At 34.9% G+C, this 20,334-nt stretch overlaps 1 protein-coding gene across 1 annotated transcript; it reads right to left on the bottom strand.

Annotated features, from left to right (window-relative positions):
* Positions 1–435: 435 nt before the first annotated feature.
* Positions 436–20,002, bottom strand: MYL1 (myosin light chain 1; the record flags this gene model as incomplete). The annotated part of the gene is made up of 5 exons (XM_082631210.1): positions 436–593; positions 1,040–1,213; positions 3,508–3,651; positions 7,611–7,638; positions 19,859–20,002. The coding sequence occupies 5 exons, from the start codon at positions 20,000–20,002 to the stop codon at positions 472–474; spliced, it is 612 nt and encodes a 203-aa protein (XP_082487336.1). The 3' UTR covers positions 436–471.
* Between the last annotated feature and the right edge of the window lie 332 nt (positions 20,003–20,334).

Below are 20,334 nucleotides of genomic sequence, written 5' to 3'. Positions count from 1 at the left end.
TCTAACAAGAAAAGATAAAAGTGAAAACACATTTTAACCTGTTTAATAATGCACAGGAATGTTAAAACCCACTGGAGTAAATCTTATGTATATAGTCAGGTCCTTACAAGATATCTTTTTAGAGTTATTATATAACTGTTTGATAATAAGTAACATTTGTATGTTCTCTTATTGAATAAGAGAGGTAGAGAGTATAAGTTATTTTAAGCTCAAAAGTTGTCCATCGTCTGGGCTTCCCTGGTGGTGCAGTGCTTGAGAGTCTGCTTGCCGATGCAGGGGCCACGAGTTCGTGCCCCGGTCCGGGAAGATCCTACATGCCGCGGAGCGGCTGGGCCTGTGAGCCATGGCCGCTGAGCCTGCACGTCCGGAGCCTGTGCTCCGCAACGGGAGAGGCCACAACAGTGAGAGGCCTGCGTACCGCAAAAAAAAAAAAAAAAAAAAAAAAAAAAAAGTTGTCCATCGTCAACCCAATCAGTTCAGATTTGCTGTAACCACCAGAGCATGTGAGATTGTACCTTCATAGTTGATGCAGCCATTGGAGTCTTCTTGACCTTTCATCAGGGCTTCCACTTCTTCCTCTTTCATCTTTTCACCTGATGAAACAAAACTCTTTCTTCAAAAAGAAAACCAGAGAATATTTTCAAAATTCCACTGTAAGTGATCAGTTTTGGACCCCTGGAGACTATAACCTCTCGGAGGATAGAAACCAAGTCCTTCCTGTTCTCTAACTGGAAGGTTATCAATAAATTTTTTTGAATAAATGACTTAAATGCACACTATACCTGATGATCCAAACTCTATCCTGTAAGAACTACAATGCTGCACATTACTTATTCACTACCAATAATTTATCATTTCCCCAAAATAAACTCATTGACATTGAGGCTAACTGATATGGTCATTAACTTTTGACTATCTTTTTCATTTTCCCTTTGTAGTCTTTCCCCCTACTTATTTTGGTTGTAACATGATTGCCCTAAGTCATGCTCTTTCCTATATATTCTGTCCTATTAAGTCCACTGAAATGAATATTTCTTACCTAGTGTAGCTAGTACATGACGAAGTTCAGCACCCATAACGGTGCCATTGCCTTCCTTGTCAAAGACACGCAGACCCTCAACAAAGTCTTCATAGGTGCCCTGGTCCTTGTTGTTGGAAATAGATTGCAACATGGGCAGAAATTGTTCAAACTCAATTTTCTTGGCATTCATCTCTGGAAGAAATTGCAATTTGGAGAGTTATTATCTATCATTAAATGCCATCTCTGAGTCACAAATTAAGCTTGAGAGTTCATTCTAGATCATCTAAAAAATCTTCATACAGCTTAAATTTCAGTTGGTAAATGACTGATGACAAAATGTTTGTAATAGAGAATAGCATGAGCTCTGGAGTCCTAGTGCTTAGGCTTTTATCCCCAGCCCACCATTTACAACTGTGTGATCATGGGCAAGTTTCTTTTTTTTAAGTGAGCTCTTTATTTATTTAATTTATTTATTTTTGGCTGCCTTGGGTCTTCGGTTGCTGTGTATGGGCTTTCTCTAGTTGCGGTGAGCGGGGACTACTCTTCGTGTGGTATGTGGGCTTCTCATCCCAGTGGCTTCTTTTGTTGCAGAGCACGGGCTCTAGGCATGGGAGCTTCAGTAGTTGCATCACAGGGGCTCAGTATTTGTGGCTCACGGACTCTAGAGCACAGGCTTAAGTTGTGGTGCACTGGCTTGGTTGCTCCGCAACATGTGGGATCTTCCCGGAGCAGGGCTCGAACCTGTGTCCCCTGCATTGGCAGGAGGATTCTTAACCACTGTGCCACCAGGGAAGCCCCATGGGCAAGTTTCTTAACTTCTTTGTGCCTCAACTTCTTCATCTCTCAAAAGGGATACCTTGTAGTGGTAGTGTGAGCATTAAATGAGATAATACATGCAAAGTCTATTACAATATCTGGGACAAACTGAGTGCTTAGTCAGTGTTAGCTACTGATTTTATTAGTATTGTCAATTTAATATTTTCTATAAACACTAGGGAAGCAATATAGAAATATACTGATAACACATCCATTAACATATAAATGTAGCAAAACCTAACTGAACTTTAATATATATTCCACTTTTGTCTGAGCTTTTGTAGAGCCTTCAATTTCTTTAAATTTTAAGTAATTCAGAAAAGAAGCCTGTGAGGAGAGTGTGTGTGTTAAATACTTTGCGATCTCCTGATTTCTCTGCAGTTTTAGAGGCCTGGAGATGATAGGAATTTTTTTAGTATCTTCTGACAAGATGAACAGTATTCACAGCAAAAGTATAAACAGACTATCCAGATGTATACAAATGGATAAAGTTATGTACCCCTAAAATCAAAATTCCCATTCACCAGTCTTTCCTTATAGTGTAGAAATCTAGTACATTGAGTAATATTAAGAAGATTAAATTTGAATGCTGAAGAAATGAACATTTACCTAATAATTCCATTAAAGGTGAATGTTTGATAAGTTAGAAAATGGCATTTAAAAATGAATTTGGCTTATTACACTCTTCCTTTATCTCATGCTCCCAGCTACTTTTTGCATGATTTACTTGGACATTTTCCTCTGAAGAAAATGCAGTTTGAGGAAAATTCCTGCAGACTGATTTAGAGGTAGGTTTTTTTGAAATCAAATTTTTTTTCTTTTGTAATAAAGAAAAATGGTCTTTTCTGGAAAAAAAAAAGATTATTTGCTTTCCCCTCCTTATTTTCCTTATGGCAAAGATAAATAGCCCAAATATCTACTTGAAAAAAACTTCAATTTTGTCTCCTTTTTTTTTGTTCAGAGTGATATTTTTCAATAGACTATTATACTTGCCATGAATCATGGGATTGGAAAAAATTTCCATGTCCCAGACTAATGACTGGATTACTGTATCCAGCAATGACTTCTTCAGTTTTGCCTCTTATGTATCTCACTGACTTTTGCCTTAGGATTTACCTTGGGGGACTGAATGCAGATTTTGGCTTAGGTTTTTAAGTCTTTCTACAGTTCTTGGAAACAGAAAATAGTTTTATTAAGGTGTCATCTGTGTGTTCTTAAATTAGAAAGCTGAGTTTCCTTTAAGATGGTTTTTTTTTTTTTGGCCGCACCCCGTGGCAGGCATATGGGATCTTAGTTCCCCGACCAGGGATCGAACCCATTTCCCCTGCATTGGAAGCGTGCAGTCTTAACCACTGGACCACCAGGGAAGTACTGTAGGGTATGTTTAGATAACATGGTGATGATGATGATGTTAGCATTAGATATCATTTCCTTTCATTAACATAAAATTATATCATGCTTACAAATTTTCAAAGGAAGGTTAACTTATTTTATGAGGGTAAAAACTAAGACTCTAGATGGCCAAGAGGCACACTTACCATAAAAAGTAAATTAAACCCTATTCTGTGGAACTTATTTCTCTATAAATCTCTCTCTCTTACATAAACACACACACACACACACACACACACACACACACTTCCCAACTTCTTGGAAAAACATGTGTTTACCTTCCTTGCTGGGGTTTCCCAGAACCGCCTTGACCTCTGCATTGGTGGGATTTGTGCCCAGAGCCCGAAGGACATCACCAACCTGGTTTAAGGTGATCTTGTTATCGCCTTTTTTGTCATATAGGAGAAATGCCTCCTTGAATTCTGAAAGAAGCAAGAAACATTAGGATGCTTTTTTTCTACTTCAGACCTATAAATTAATCCAAACTTCATCAGGGATCCAGTTCAAACTCTCCTCTACTTCACAGCTTTTGCCAGTCACTTAAGTTTTTATCTTTGGACTCTCCCTTTTCTAAGCTCAACTGACAGCTCCCTTTGGACATTTCTTTTGGGGTCTGTTTTAAAGAAGGATTTCCAATTTCAAGTCATATGTTCTTATTCATCAGATATGGAAATTGAAACTGCTAGTCATATTTATTCATATCTCCTTCATCTGCCTTGGACACAGGACTGGGTTAAGAAATTCTGAGGCCTTGAGAAATCTTAAGAATTCCTCATAAAATCCCTCATGTAATTAACAATGTTAATAAAATTTCAAGAAAACAAATTTTCAGTTGGGGTTGTGTCATGTGAGGTTAAACCAAACTTCTTAACTTATACAGAAAAACCTGCTCTTGAGGTACAAATTTCCTAGGCTCTTCTCTTAACTAGTTTTCTTTAGGAGTAACTTCATTTTTCAGGAAAAGTAGATGCGGCCAATTTCTAAGTTCTATAGTGTCATTTAACCACTTCAGTGTATGACTCTAATAGGCTTCTAGTGTAACTGATTCTGAAGGAGAATTATTTGTTTGAATCTATTGCTATGGTGATCACTTTAAACTTTACTCTTTTTTCATATAATAACGTATGATAACATGTTGCTGTATTAGCTTTATAATTAAATTAAATTAAATTAAACGTTTTAAATTAAAATTTTATGCAGATAAGTATAGATTCACATGCAATTTTAAGAAAAAATACAAAGAGATCTCTTAAATACTCTGTCTAGTTTCCCCCAATAGTACCATTTTACAGAATTATAGTACACTATCACAACCAGAATATTCACATTGATAGACTCCACCTATTTTACTCAGATTTCCCTAGTTTTACTTGTATTCATGTATGTATGTAAGCACATATTTTAAAAGTGTTGTCTATTTTTATCACAATCACTCTATTGTTTACTTTCCCTAAATTTTGTCATTCTCCTTTGATAGAATTGGTTTTGCCTTTCAAGATTACATTAACAAAGAATTAAGAAGTATACACCAAAAAGACAGAAAGAAGTGCTACTATGGATTTAGGGGCAAGTAAAGATATTTTAATTGAACTTTTGAAACTTAACTAAATTAAATTTTCTGGAGAACCTAAAAGTACTGATGGCAACTTGTTGGAGTTAATACCAGCAACACCCAAAAACCCATTTGTGAATGAACTGGTAGAGGTGAAAACATTCTTTTTAGTCCATTAGTGGTCTCAGATCAAGAGATGCTATCTAGATAGGTTACTCAGCAAAACATCCTATTTAACTATCCCTTTATCCCCTAATCTAAGATTGCACCAGACATTATGTTAACAATCAACTATAGATCATGTTATCATTCTTTGCTGAAATTTCCTTCTCAAATTCTATGCAAATTGACATCATAGATCATTTCCCCAACCTAAAAGACAGGCGGCAGGCACTGTGGGGTCATTAGTCAAATATTATATTTTGTCTTTCTATGGGACATGTGAAACTGAACTATTCTTATTACTGGCTCAAGGCTTTCATGCAGATTGCTCAGTGGGCTCACTATTACCCTGGTCAGATCTTGATGTAGAAATTGGGTTTTATGAGCTGTAATAGAATCTCTCTGACATGAACCCTTTTGTTGATTTAAAGGCCAAGGCCAGAAAAATATTGCTCTTCCTACACCAGATTTTTAAGGCTTAGTTATTCTCTTGAAGAGTCTAAAACATGGGTTAGCAAATGACTGCCTACGGACTGGCTGCCTGTTTTTGTAAATAAAGTTTTATTGGAATACAGACATGCCCATTCATTTATGTATTGTCTATGGCTGTTTTCATGCCTCAATGACAGAACTGAGTTGTTTTTACAGAGACTGTTCTGCCAACAAAGCCTAACATATTTACTATTTAGCTCTCTAAGAAAAAAATTGCCAGCCCCTAGTCTAGAACAACACTGTTCTAGGGCATTTTGTGATGATTGAAATGTTCTGTATCTGGGCTGCCCAAAAGGGTAGTAGTTACCTACCACCTGTGGCTCTTGAGCACTAAAATATGATTAGTGCAAAGGAGAAAGTAGACTTTTAAATGCATTTATTTTTACTTAATTACAGGTTAAATTTAAATAGCCACATGTGGCTAGTGGCAACTCTCCTGGACAGCACAGGACTTACACCTTTAGAATGCTATAATTTTCTAGTGTTTTTTTCTTTACCCCAAACTTGTGATACATTCAAGTAGAGCAGCCATGAGAAAAACTCTAATCATTGAAGAAGGAAGCAAACAAAGTATGTCTTTATTTATTTCTTAAAATGTAATATTTCTTTTTAATTTAAAATGCTTACATTTGTTTTCCTGGCACAGGAGAAAACCAGTCCACCACACCGATGTTCACTGAACCTCTATATCTAAAACCTATTTTACATATGGAGTAATATGGTTAATGTTCAACACCAAATCCTCTGTCTCTGAAAGGGTTTTTAAGTCTTCTGTTGCTTGGTTCTACCATAGTTTGGCAGTCATAATGACACATAAATTAGATATTTAAGAGGACTGGGATACAGTAGCAGATAATGTAGCAGCATCATTAGTTAAAATTAAAAATCAAACAAATTAGAGTAGAATTACCAACTGTTTTCAATAAGAAAAATTAGTCCTTTGTAGTATAATTTCAAATGATCATGGGTTCTGAGTCATCAGATCATCTAATTTGTCTACATGAGGGCATTAACCATGATGTAGATATATATGAGTCTGTACTATAGCAAATATCCTTTTTTTTCTTAACTGATTTCCAAACATGAGATATTCCAGACACTGAAACAGGCTGAAAAATGTTGAATCCTTTAGATAGAGAACTGAGTATAATTATAATTATATACCTATGAGTATTATCACAATTATTTATATATTATAAATCATAACATATATACATACTTATCATTATGACCAATATCCAATTTATACAATATTGTATAACTGAAATTTTCTTCCATCCCTTCTATAGCTGTATTTTTGTCTCAGTTTATTTAAATATGTGACTCTTTTACTTCATAAGACCTTCTGCCCTACACTTTACAGTGAAACAACAAGAGTCTTAGGGCATAGGATCTCTTGGATCCAAAGACCTGAAGAAGAAAAAGTGGAAGTCTTAGGGCAACTATTCATATTCTTTTGAATCTCCAGAATTTGAAGTCTTCTAGTTAGAAACTGTTTCTATGAAATAAATATCTAATTAATTTAAAGTAATATTAGATTTTGACCCTATCATTAATTCTTTGGATCTTTGAGTCAGTCTCAACACCTCTCTGGGAGCCTGTCCTGCATCTCTAAAGATGGACCAGGAGATGGCTAAGGCTCCTTCCACAGTTTTTTGATAAATTATTTCCCCCTCTTTTTCTCTGAATGCACATTTTTTCTATATCCACTTCACCTGCTATTTCTCTCAACTCACTATGGTGCCCACTGAAATTATGTGTATTTGGTAATTGGGCAGTTTTAGAATCAATTTTGTTTTCTAAATTGAATAATTTAGACCTGCCAAATCACTCTTTAGGGATTTGATTAACAAATTAGCCATCCAAAATCCACATATTTTTTGGGGGTATATGTATGGTATTACCTACTGTATCAAATTGGTTCTATTTAGAAATCAGTGAATACAAGAAATTATTTTGTGGTGTTTAGCTTTAGTTTGCCTAAACTTTTGATTACTGATTATACGTGAAGGGTTCATGTTGAGAGAATTTATGTTTAGAGTGATTGAGAGCATTTATATTTAGAGTGACAACATCAGTGGGGATAATTAGAAAGAGCTAATCTCACCTCAAGAGAGTTGGTTTTCTCACATGCCATCTTTATGAGTGTGCACACATTATATTGTTTAAACTTACCTTCCTGCTGTTGCTGAGAGAACTCTATCTGTTAGAAAGAAATTAACCACAAAGAATATTTTAACCAAACAAAAATGTCCTGATTTTTAAATGTATCCAAGCTCATTCCCTGAGTAATCTTCAAAGTAAGCTGAAAAAGTACGCCTACTTTTCAGAGTTCAGGCATAGCTTGGATACTAAGAGGTTGAGCCATGCAGTAACACATCTTGGAGATGAGTGATATTTCAGAGACTAAGAGGTGCTCTGCCTACCTCTGGAATAGAGAAGCTCAATTCACTTACCAGCAATCTGGTCAGCACTGAAGGACTGCAGTGGCGAGAGAGAGGAAGAAAGAAAGAAACAACTAGTACTCTTTCAAATGCATTGACAGAAGAGAGTGCTCTCTGCTCTGAGATTTTTAGGAAGCTATGTAGGTGTCATAGAATAAGAAGGTTACCTTAGGATACTTTTGAATCTAGAAAAAATAAAAAGCTATTGCAAAAGATAGTTAGGGAACATCTTTCTATATCTTAATCCATGAGTCAATGATTTAACAAATGCTAAATCAAATTCTTTCTGGAATAATATAATAACCTACGGTGTATTTAACATATGTCTAATACAGACACACTGCATTAAAAAGGTCATTTGAAGTCTTTCTTCTATTTAACCAGTATATTTTTACCCAATGCATGGGAAGTTGTTTATTTAATTTTAGTTATCAGCATCATTGGATTTTTTTTAAGGTATAGTATTTTGCTATAGTTGCAGGGTTTTCCCTAAATTTAGATATAATAAACCTTATGTGATATAGAAAGTTGGTGAAGCATAAAGTACTGTTTTTAGGAGTAAGACATATTTTTCCAGTTGGCATAATACCTTGAATTAATCTCTCCTATCCTCAACCCACCTTAATAAAAACCAAAAGTAGATTCTACACACACACTGAATATGTTCTCTCCTCAATTTTATTCCTATCTACTGTCTATATCTGTCTATAAATTGCAAGTAGTTTTCTCACAGGACCCACCATGATGGAGCTTCTGGGCTGCAAACAGCGGCGAAGCTGAAGAGTGAGTTGAGGGCTGCTCCAATCCCTGAGTGGGGACCTCCCTTGCCAGGCTGCCTTTTATTTCTGGAGAAGCTGTGACCTCACAGCTAGCATCAGGTTTCAGAGAGAAGTAGCCACTCCCCTAGGAGAGTTTTTTAGCTTTCTTAGGGCAAAGGGAAAGAGGGATCTGTACCCTGAGGTCTATTTTTAGGAAATCAGAACCTAAGAGTGGACAGCCATGGTGAGGCCCATGCCTATCAGTACTTTTATGGTCTTTATCCCTGAGATGTTTGAGCGTCTTCCTTTAAGAAGCTTCCTATTTGTTCAGTGGCAGAGGAGCTTAGAATCTCTCTAAAGACTACAGCTGATCCCTTCTCGGTGAATTATGGACTTTGCAAACTTCAAGTCAGCAGTTTTGGTATAAATGGAACTTTCTGGATGGGACTGGTTTGGGGTTTCAAATGGCAACTGATATAGAAGGAACACTCTCTGCAGCTCTGTCCCTTGTGGTAAAGTTCAGAGGACTTGAAAGGTGTACATACATTTTGTGTGTTTCTTGGGTCTGCCCAAGTGAAAATCTGGTCAGTTTGTGAAATCTCCAATTAAAGACCACTCTTTGTACATTGTATTCTCAGGAGTATAGAGTTTATCTAAGCCAGGAATTGTTTTAATCTCCATTTTCAGCAGTCTCCCTCAGTTTTCTTACATTAGGGCTGGGTATTTGCTTCCCTACCTGTTATCTTTATGGTGGCTGACTAGTCATATTTTTTTAATTTATGAAGTTCTTCTAGGAGGGAAAGCTGATGGACCATTTTGTGTTCTTTTCCTCTCATTCTGTACATGTTCTTTTAAAATTTAAAAATGTTCCTTATGTTCTTACCAGAATGTGCTTATTCCCTTTCTGCCATGTCAAACATTTTATGACTCAGTCACCAGACTGAGAACCAAAAAAATACAAAGCAGGTGTTGTGAAATGCAAAGTTGTACTTTCAAATTTTAAAGGTATCCATGGGATTGGCTGGTAGTAAGTTTTCATGACAGCTTACCTGAAAATAGGGGACAACTCCCTTCCTAGAATGGTACTGAGAAGTGACAAGTTTAGTCAGAACTAAAGTTCAGACATGCTTATCAGTTTTCTACATATTTAAAGCAGCTCAAAGACGTAAAGAATGTTAGAGATAAATTCTAATTTAACTATTGTTTCAGCAACTATTTTTAAGGGAATGGTCACAAAAAGGATAATCTCCCTCTGCTAGACAGATGTATATTTTGCAGCTTTTCCCCGTGCCATTTGGAAAGAAATCAGCATTTAAATGCATATCATTTTTTGTCCAAAGTTTGTAAGTAGTGAAAAAGATCTCATGGAGTCTGAGTCCCAAAATTAGAATTGAAAATATAACTTAAAAAATATTAGTAGCCAGGTAAACATATCTTCATGAATAGATTGACATTTTGAGAGGTTGTTGGGAAATGGAAGTTAATAGAAAACATTTAAATCCTTTGAATCATTAGGGGAAAATGAAAGGGAGGGACAAAGGTAGAAATTTGTCACCTTTGATAGTTGTGTAATTTGGAGTCTCATGATTTCTGATGCAAAAATTAAAGCCATTAGAGCAGACCATGTTTCTTTGTGTTTTACTCTTGTATTTAGGTATTGTGTCATTAAATTTGAATTGCCCTATGATCAGTATTGAGCACCAGCATATATCTTTGGTAGAATTAATAACTATAGATAATACAAAACAAATTCATCAAAGCTGTCTTACATAATGCCCATCCCATCATATAACCTACATAATGCTCATTTTCATTTTTTTTCAGACAGAAAAATGTGTCCTTGAATACATATAAAATACAATCAATTTGTGTCAAATCTGTCAAGTAAACTGGAAAGTCATTTTAATAGCTGTATTTACGTTATAAATAAGTTATTCATAACCACTTGCCTATTATGTAAAGGTTTATTATTTTTTAAAATAGAATGGAGGCAGTTAAACTATTTCACTCTAGTTTTCATCTGTATCTTTATCACATAGAGAATGAGAGTGTAGATTTTTTTGTGTTTACTGAGGATCAGAGTAAACATGTAAGCAACCTATTGACAATGGTAGAGAAGGCTACAGTTTAGTCTAGTCTAGACAATAAACTATAGTTTAAAAGTTAGAAGACCTAGATATTATGCCCATAGAATAAGTGGGAGATGCTGTTTATTCTCTGGTACACTTTTACAAATGGCCAAAACATTCTCTTGTATCTCTTCCTGGGTGTTATAATGATGAAGTAATCAACCCTTTGAAGAAAGGCGTGATATGAATACAAAATGTCAGCTGATTTTGGACTCAGTTTGCTATGTCATCATTTGGTTTGTTTTGAAAATTAGATTTAAGTCTCTTCTATCTGGAATGTTCTCCTGTTATTTCTGCTTCTTAGAAATTAACTATCCTTCAAAGCCCTTGAAAGAACCTTTTCTATTTGCCTAGCTCCTTTCTGCCACTGAAATATATTTTAACCTTCCTGACTGTAAACTTTTGGGAAGCACAGGCTGTTACTGGAGACCATTTCCCTTGGTCCATGATGTGAACCCAAGTGTGAGCCTCTCCCTCCTGGAATGCTACCCCTGCCTTATACTTAGATTGTATCCCCCATAACTCTATAAAATACCTTGCCTATATTATATGCTCAGCAGAATTTTAATTAAATTAAAATCTTTAGAACAGATGTATAGTAAGTTCCTCCTTCAAACAAGTCTCCTCCTCTAGGATATTATCTTTTAAAAAATTTTTAATTTTAATTTTATTTTTTTCTGAAGATTTATTAAAATTTTATTTATTTATTTATTTAACATCTTTTTTGGAGTATAATTGCTTTACAATGGTGTGTTAGTTTCTGCTGAATAACAGAGTGAATCAGCTATACATATATATATATCCCCATATCTCCTCCCTCTTGCGTCTCCCTCCCACCCTCCCTATCCCACCCCTCTAGGTGGTCACAAAGCACTGAGCTCATCTCCCTGTGCCATGAGGCTGCTTCCCACTAGCTATCTGTTTTACGTTTGGTAGTGTATATATGTCCATGCCACTCTCTCACTTTGTCCCAGCTTACCCTTCCCCCTCCCTGTGTCCTCAAGTCCATTATCTACTTCTGCGTCTTTATTCCAGTCCTGCCCCTAGGTTCTTCAGAGCCAGTTTTTTTCTTTTTTTTTGTTTTTGTTTTTTAGATTCCATATATATGTGTTAGCATACAGTATTTGTTTTTCTGACTTACTTCACTCTGTATGACAGACTCTAGGTCCATAGGATATTATCTTCCTTGAGAGAACGGACCTTGTCAGTTCCTTCAAAGAGCTTACATTCTAGAGTAGGGGCACACATTCTCCTTTGGTGCTGTATCTCCAGCACCTAGAACTGCCATGCATATAGTAGGCATGCTCATTTTAAGTTATTGATGTATATACCTTTATATTTCCAGAATCTTTCCTTAGATTTTATATAAATGTTATGATCAGGACTTCTAATTTGCCAGCCCCCAATTTGTTTTTTTAAAGGGTGTTTCCATTTTAGCCTAAATACTTATCTTAGACTGTTGGTAAAATAACTACCTTCCACATTTTTATGATTTATGTACTATTTAGTATTGGATTTAGGTAAGTAGTAATCAACAAGGTACTGGTACTAAAAAAGATTTTTACTGCGATGTTTTCAGATTATTTTTCACTTTGTGAAGTATTTTTCTAATAGTAATCATGAGGTTTGGTTAACTGATTAAAGATAAGATAAAATTTCTGGTATATAGAAGGAATTGATTTATAGAAAAATATTAAAATGCATTTAATCAAACAGGCTCTGGAATTGATGTATCTTAAGCTTTAGTATAACAAGAAGAGCTGTAATTAAAGACAATCTGGAAGATATGTGATGTTGTATACTGAGGGCTAATGCCCTAGGAAGGAACATAGACTACAGTCTTTAAAAAACTTCATCATCACTGCTAGATATTACAATAGGGCTAATGACTGGTGAGGCTAAGTAAAGACCTTAATCTAACCAGGGCCAGTTTTCAAGAAAACATTGCTGCATGTTCTTTGATTTAATGCCTGGCAGGGAGAACAAAGACCTGGATGTATGCAAACCCTAACAAAAACTTAATAATTTTCACTCCAATCTTAGAGTTATGAGGAATCATTGTAAAAGGCTAGCAGAAGTACTATTTTGGAACTCTGAGAGTTTTGTGCTTCAGAACAATTTACTTAATTTAAAGGAAATAGATATTTTTATTGCATTTTTTTATTTCAACAAAGGATATATTTAGGCTGGTGACTCTAATATGGTATAAAAAGGAGAAATTAAGATCAATGAGAATACAGTAGCAGCCCAGGTTGTCTAATATAAGAGAGAATAGATGGTTATATTGGATAAACTGATCTGAATAGAAGAGGAAATGAGTAATTCTGTGCTTAGGATGCCTAGACTAGTCAACTGAATTCAGTCACATTAGAGCAAAGCCTGAATTATTAAAATAATACAGTTTAGACCTACAGGAATTAACAAAGAGGTTTAAGTGAATTCTAATAAAAATGTAAAAATATGACCTAAGTCTATACTACTTTGGATTTCTCATCAGCTTTCCCGTGAGAGTTGCACCTGCTCTACTTTGTGCATTTGTTTGTATGCAATTTAATTAAAAAATCCAAGTGGTGTTTACATTCTTTCCTTCCTCTTTTTATTTTTAAAATAAAAGCATTTGTGAAAAATGCTTTGAAAAATGCTTTGTGTATGTGTTTTAGGAAATTATAAGTATCTGCTTTTTCCTCCATATCTGGAGTAGAAGTTCTGTTTGTGACAACAGGGATATATGAATATTGATATTACTATTTTGGTGATTTCAGGTCTTTGATATGGTGGAAAGAGACTTAGATGGGGATTGAGGTATTCAGAATTTTGTTCTGGCTCTCCTGTAACAAATCATGTGTCTTTTGATTAAATAACTTCTTTTATCGGGGTTATAGCTTCCTCAAATATGAAATATTAAACTGCATGATTTCTGTGGTTGCTTATGGTTCTATAATGTTGTGAGTTTTCCATCCTTTTGTCAGTAGTATCTACAGCAACTCACTTTTTTTTTTAATGGAAAAGGGCAAGTTGCCTAAAAATTTGGTAAATGATATTATTTTGAAGTAGTTTAGATAAAGAGGAGTTAAGCAAAATAAAATTTTATAACACTGTGTTCAGATGAGTATTTTATATCTCACTTATATCAGGAGATGGTATATCATTGGGTACTTACTAGGTACAAAGAACCTCACTTGCCACAGTGGAAGGAAGAAGATAAAGTTGAATAAGATGTGGTTTTATCTTTGGGAAAAATTTTCTGCTCTGGCTTCAACTCACTATTATTAATTTATGATCAGAATAACAAAGATTTATCATCCATATAATTTACATTTTAGCCAATATAACTGAAGCCATTACTACTAGTATATTGCAGTTTTTGCCCTCCAGGTTCTGATTTGCGGGGAGAAACAAACGGTAGAAGTTGATGCAGAAACAAACTATGGAAAATCTTATTTTCATAAAAAAAGTATTCCAGTATGAAGAGAAGCAGAAGAAAGTGTAGTATCAGCAGACTAAATATAATCCTTTCCACAATTTCCATGAGTCAGATGGTGCTTAATGCCGGGTAATTATGGAAAGGCTTCTAAAGACAACTTGCCAGGGGGTTCATTTGCAGCACTAAAATGTCGAGAGGCTAAATTTGGCACTGTCACTTTGTGGTCTCCTTGTCTTGCACAAATTTCATTATCTTTAGAATTAAAAGTGCTATTCACTATTAATTGGTGAACATACCTATTCCTTTCCAAACTACCTTTTACTTTCCAAAGACATTATCCAGTTACATATTACTTAAAATATAATTTTAGACAGAGTTACAGAATGCCCTTTAATATCTTCCCACTCCACTCCACCTGTTCTCTTCTTTTACAGAGTAGATGTTTCAAAGTGGAAACTTGTTACTGATACCTAGTGATAATCTCACATAAATTTTGGTTTGCTTTTGAGGTTATAATCATGCCACAAATGGATGAATATCTCAATTGGTTGACATTTTAGTTGTATTAAAAATTAGTCTGTATTAAAAGGCCAGAGTAAAAGAAGACAAACTCTTAAAATTATATAAAGAAAACTTAGAAACAACTTATGTCTTATTCCTTCTAATTAGAAATTGACTATATGTCTTCTATTTCTTTTCCTCAGATTAGTTAAGATTTAAACATTATACATGTGGCATTATATTTCTATATATGACTCCAAAGAATATTTGTTGAGATTTCCAGTTTAAATCATGCTACTTATTTGTAAACAAAATAGAAACCCATCCCATTCTTAGAATATTAACCTGATGGAAAAATTTGGAGGTCATGTTTGAAATACGTGTATGTTCAATTAAACAAAAGCAAAATTATTTAAAAATACAATAAGTTTCACTACATTTAACAATATTAAAAAATACTTTGGTATAGTTTTTTTTTCAAGCTTTATTGAGATATAATTTACATATAATATTGTATAAGTTTAAGGTGTACAACATGATGATTTAACACATGATAATTTTGATATGTGAAATGATTACCACAATAAGGTTAGTTGGTTAACATAACCATCATACTACACAGTTATATTTTTTTGTGTGTGGTGAAAACTTTTAAAATTTATTCTCTTAGCAACTGTCAAGTATACAATATGGTACTGTTAACTATAGTCACTATGTTGTATTTTAGATCCCAGAACTTATTAATCTTATAACTGCAAGTTTGTACCCTCCGTTCACCTTCACTCTTTTCTCCCATCCCCACCCGACCCTAGCAACTACCAGTCTACTCTCATAATAGCATTTTTAACATCCATGTTCCATTTACAACTTTTTACAGGAAGCTGGAGCAAAGTGACTGGAGCAAAGTCTTTCTAGTTTCTGAATATCTCACCTTCCATCTGTAAATGAGAACACCTAACCCGTCAACAACAGGTGCTAAGATAGGGGAAAGCTGAGGAAAACAAAACAGTAATGAACTGCCAAGGTCAAAAGTCTTGATGAACTAGCTCTGATGTGTGCCTCTCACCCCCTCTTCTGGCTACCGAAGCGCGGTGAAGGGCAATAGGAGAATCACCCTTATATTGACCACTCTTAACCTCATATCCTTAAGAGCAAAAAAGGTTCCTTTTCACATTCTTGGAAACAGCAACTTCCCCTTTATAAACAGGAGGTAGTTTAGGATATGGTTAACACAGTTGACTCTGGATTTGGCCTGCTAGGTTATATCCTAGCTCTGTCTCATACTTGTTATTTGATCATGGGCCTGACGTTGAACCTCATTTAGGCTCAGCTTCTTTTCTTGCAAAATGAGGCTAACAACAACCTTAGTGTAATGTTTTGTGGATTAAATAAGATAATAAGGCACAGAGTAAATTCATAATAAATATTGATTACTATATTACAAAAAACTTTATAATTTTCAAAGCCTTTCATGAGCCATGACCTCATTTGATTTTTCCAACAATCCTTCTAAGTAGGACTGGGTTTGTATTAGCTTTGTTAGAGATGAGAAAAAATAATTTATAGATTAACACAAAAGGTCCTATACCTGGACAAGAACAAGTCAGGTGTTGCAATGAATACATAATATTTGCCTCCACTGAATACTCATCAGTAAGTAGATGTATTTATTGGGAATACTATATTTCCACCTTATTACCTGAAAGTTTAAATCTTCCCAAGCATATGGTCAATTGTTGCTGTGAGATTTGTTATTTGATGAGTTTCTGTCAATGCAATCTGTACCTTTACCACTTTTTGTAATGTCGCCCGCAGTACCTGGTCAGGGATGACCTGATTGAGTGGTGAATACAACGAGAATTAAAATTTTAAGCAGCACAATGACAGACATGATTCAAAGTCCCATCACTTCAGAGCAATCCTGACATATCAGCTAAGGCATGCATCATGCAAAAAATTTGCTTAAACATTGAAGATCTTTTAAAATCTAGGCACATGGTCATCTCATACTTATTTACTTTTGTTATTTCATTTGGTTGCAGTTTTGGGCAACAGGTGTTAAATCTTGTGCTTGTACTTGAAACTAAACTTATGGTGGGTTTTACTTCCCACACTTGGCGATTCCGTCAGGCAGTGTTCTTTAGTCTGCGCATTGTTGCTGGAAGTATCAGCTCTCTGAAAGCAAAGAGTGCTTAGAACCACCCAGGACAGTAGCTTTAATGTTCAGATATCAGCAGTATTTGTGTTTTTGAAAAAGATATTCATAGAAAATCCATGGGGCTAGGACATCAGGTAAGCATTCCCTCAGAAAATATAAAAGGTTTTATGTCAGAACAACCAAAGAAATGTTCTAAAGAAATAACCAATAAAGGAAATCAGGTTGGAGAACACATTTAAAAAATTGATAAAACTCATTCATATTGTTCAGAGTTTATGCAGAGTCACATATATGGCTAGTAACATAGTATATTATAATATGAAACATAGATATTAACTGGGATAGTATTGAGGGCTTAAATACTATGATTGTAATGACTATAATACTACACTAAAATAGTTCCACTTAAACTTCAGCCCTACTCAAAGTGTAAGAACAGCTAGATTTCTAATCTTATATGATTTATGAAAGAAAGTGTAAAATTCAATTAAGTTTTGTTCTTTATCGAGTTTTCAGAAAGTTAATGAACACATATAATAGCTCGATTAATTTCTTTAAAGTTCATTTTCTCTGCTTGAAAAAAGTTTATAACTTATATGAGGTAATATATCTAGAAATATCATTACATGATTAAAAGCATCATAATATGAAATGTTTTCATGCACATTTTAATTAGTCTTCTTACCTATTGGGATGAAATTAGATTTTATAAAGTTCTCAAGTTGCATCACATTCTTTGGCTATGTTATAATATCTATAAATATGCACTGATTTCATATTGTTGAATGCATATCATTAAAGCCATTTAAATTATTTTGCAAAAATATGCTTCAATTCTTTTCTTTGTTCTCTTTCCATTAGGAACGGGCTCTCTGAATGAAAGATAATCTTTTCTTCTAGATTCATTTAACTTCTCCTTTTTTGGTTTGTGTCCCTTATCAACATCCATCACATCTTTCATTCTACAATGAAATAGTGAAGATGGAGCATATCCCATCATTACAGAGACTCTGTAGGAGTATTTCCTTCTTTTGCTTAGCTGTACTAGTTCACACTAGCATTAATTCAAGATATAGATGAAAGGATAAACCAGTTTTCAAGATACAGAAAAGCATCACTTCTCTGCTATGAAGAAGCAATCAGTTTATTTTTTGGATTTAAAAAGTGATTCTTTGTCTTTTCTTGGAGACTTCTTACCTGCCAAACTAAATTTTTATTTATTTACTTATTCTGTTCCTTGGGGAAGAAAATTAATGCCTCTTTTCATTAGTGGGATACTTCTTTTTCTCCTTAAGAAGACACATTTTTTTCCTTTCCAAATGCTGTAGTCCCGGATACAAAGGGACGATATTGTCTTATAAATCACAGTAAATATAAAGAGGAATAGCCTTTGACACTGATTCATATCTCTAGTGTTAATGTAAAATGGGGAGTCAAAGAATAGAGGCAATTGGAATTATTGCAGTGGCTATAATCATGCTTATTGTATAATGTAGTCAGTGTGCATCTATAAGATATATTAACTAGTATTGCTGGAGATAAAAATTTGATTTCCTCATAATGAACTGTATGCATGCAGTCCTCAAGACAGAAAAACATTTACTGGAAGATATGACATTCATTTTTTTCTCCCAAGTGGATATAAATTAAGAATAGTTCCTGACCAATATTAGATTCTACGACCAACTATTTTCCAAATATGACTTCAGTTACCTACTAACTCAAGAGAAAATGTCTGTCATGATCTACTTCTACTCTGAAACATAAAATTTCATGTTTAATTGGAATACTATAAAAATTTGGAATATATTTACTTAATATCATCATGTACATCTAAGGGTGATCTGATTCAATATTTATGTCAGGAATATTTTTAAGAATCTACAGTTATACTAAAATAGTCAATGAATTATTTACTTATAGGTTAGCTTGGCTGTTGCAAGTAAACAGCATATTAAATGTTAGCAAGTATTAAGTTAGCAAAATTCAGATTTATTAAGTACAGAACTATGGGCTTAAGTGAAATGATCACCTCCTAGGCACTTTCACCCACTAGTTTTCCATATAAGGCAGGGTTCCCTAGATGAAGATTTTCAAACTGTCATTCTGACCAATCAGAGCCCAATGAATGAGGAGATGGTGCACATTTGATGGGTCACCTTGCCAAGAGGAAACAGGCACATCCATAGCGTCATTCTTCCAAAAGCAGATAATCTTTTGGCAGTGGAGAACTTTGATCACAGCAAAGTGTTGACATGAAAATCAATCATATTCTCTTTAGTTCAAGATCAGTATGCAAGAGCTCAAAGACATAAGCTCAAAGCCATATAAGTAACAAGTTTTACAATATTTGGGGGAGGTTAGTTTCATTTAGAAGCAACTCACATTCTGAATTAAATAATGTATATATAAATAAACAAGATGACAGTTATAGTCACTGAAACACTTGAGTGCGTAGTTGTCTACACTGGGATATCATTTAGTGTGGTATCAAATTATATTAAGCAAAGCTGGAGGGGGAATTGGATTGCAAAAATCTCTTTTTCAGATGAAATAAAGCAGCTGTCAAATAAATACATCTCGGACCACTGGGTCATCAGCTGTTTTTAAACTTTTGGAAGCAAGTAGGGACTAAAACTTTCCTTTTGATGTAGCTTTAAGGAAGAGATCCAGTTTCCATAGAGATTTTATTAAAAAAAACCCCACTGGTTTAAATGTTTGTAAAATTATACATGTTGCAGTTTGACAATTTAGGGAAAAAAGGAAACAGAAAACAAAAAGTAGAGCAAATACAGGTTCCAAATATAATGCCATACTCATAATAATTTTAGTGAAATTATATGCTACAGTTTATTTACTTTTTAAATCAAGATTCTCTTCTACCCAAATCCACCAGTTTGCTTAGTAATTCCATTCCTCTTAATAAAAAATATGCCCCTCTGAAAGTTCCTAGTGTTCCCTACTGTTGAAAGATGTTTCAGTGACCAAACAGTTCACCCTTTTCATTACCTTAATGGCAGAGAGGTCAATTTTTGCTTCTTTGGGTGGGGCAGGTGCAGGTGCAGGTTCAGGTGCTGGGGCAGGTGCAGGTGCAGGTGCAGGGGCTGGGGCAGGAGCGGCAGCATGTTTCTTCACGTCCTTCTTTGGTGCCATTGTGTTTAAAAGGATGGGTTAAAGAAAAAGAAAGGGAGAACCTCCTAAAGAACCTGTCAAACTGATTCTTGGAAGAGAAGTGGTGGTTCGCCTGATCCACAGACCAGTGTCTTGAAGGTGGACCCAGAGCATTAAATGGTATAAGGGCATGCATATATATTTCACTTAGTGCCTAACAGCATCTTGACACTTGAGGCTGGATTGGACAGTTTGCTGGTCCAGGGGGATGGCATTCCGGCTCAGACTATAAATGGAAACTAAAGGGTCAGGGCTTCATCAATTTTTTTAACTCCTCGTGTGCTTTTTTTCCCCCCTCCCTCTACCTCCATGTA

This window comes from Mesoplodon mirus (genome assembly GCF_964341445.2).
Source record: "Mesoplodon mirus genome assembly, chromosome: 8".
Taxonomy (NCBI): domain Eukaryota; kingdom Metazoa; phylum Chordata; class Mammalia; order Artiodactyla; family Ziphiidae; genus Mesoplodon; species Mesoplodon mirus.
Note: the sequence above shows the minus strand (reverse complement) of the source record. Positions and strands in the feature narration are given on the sequence as shown.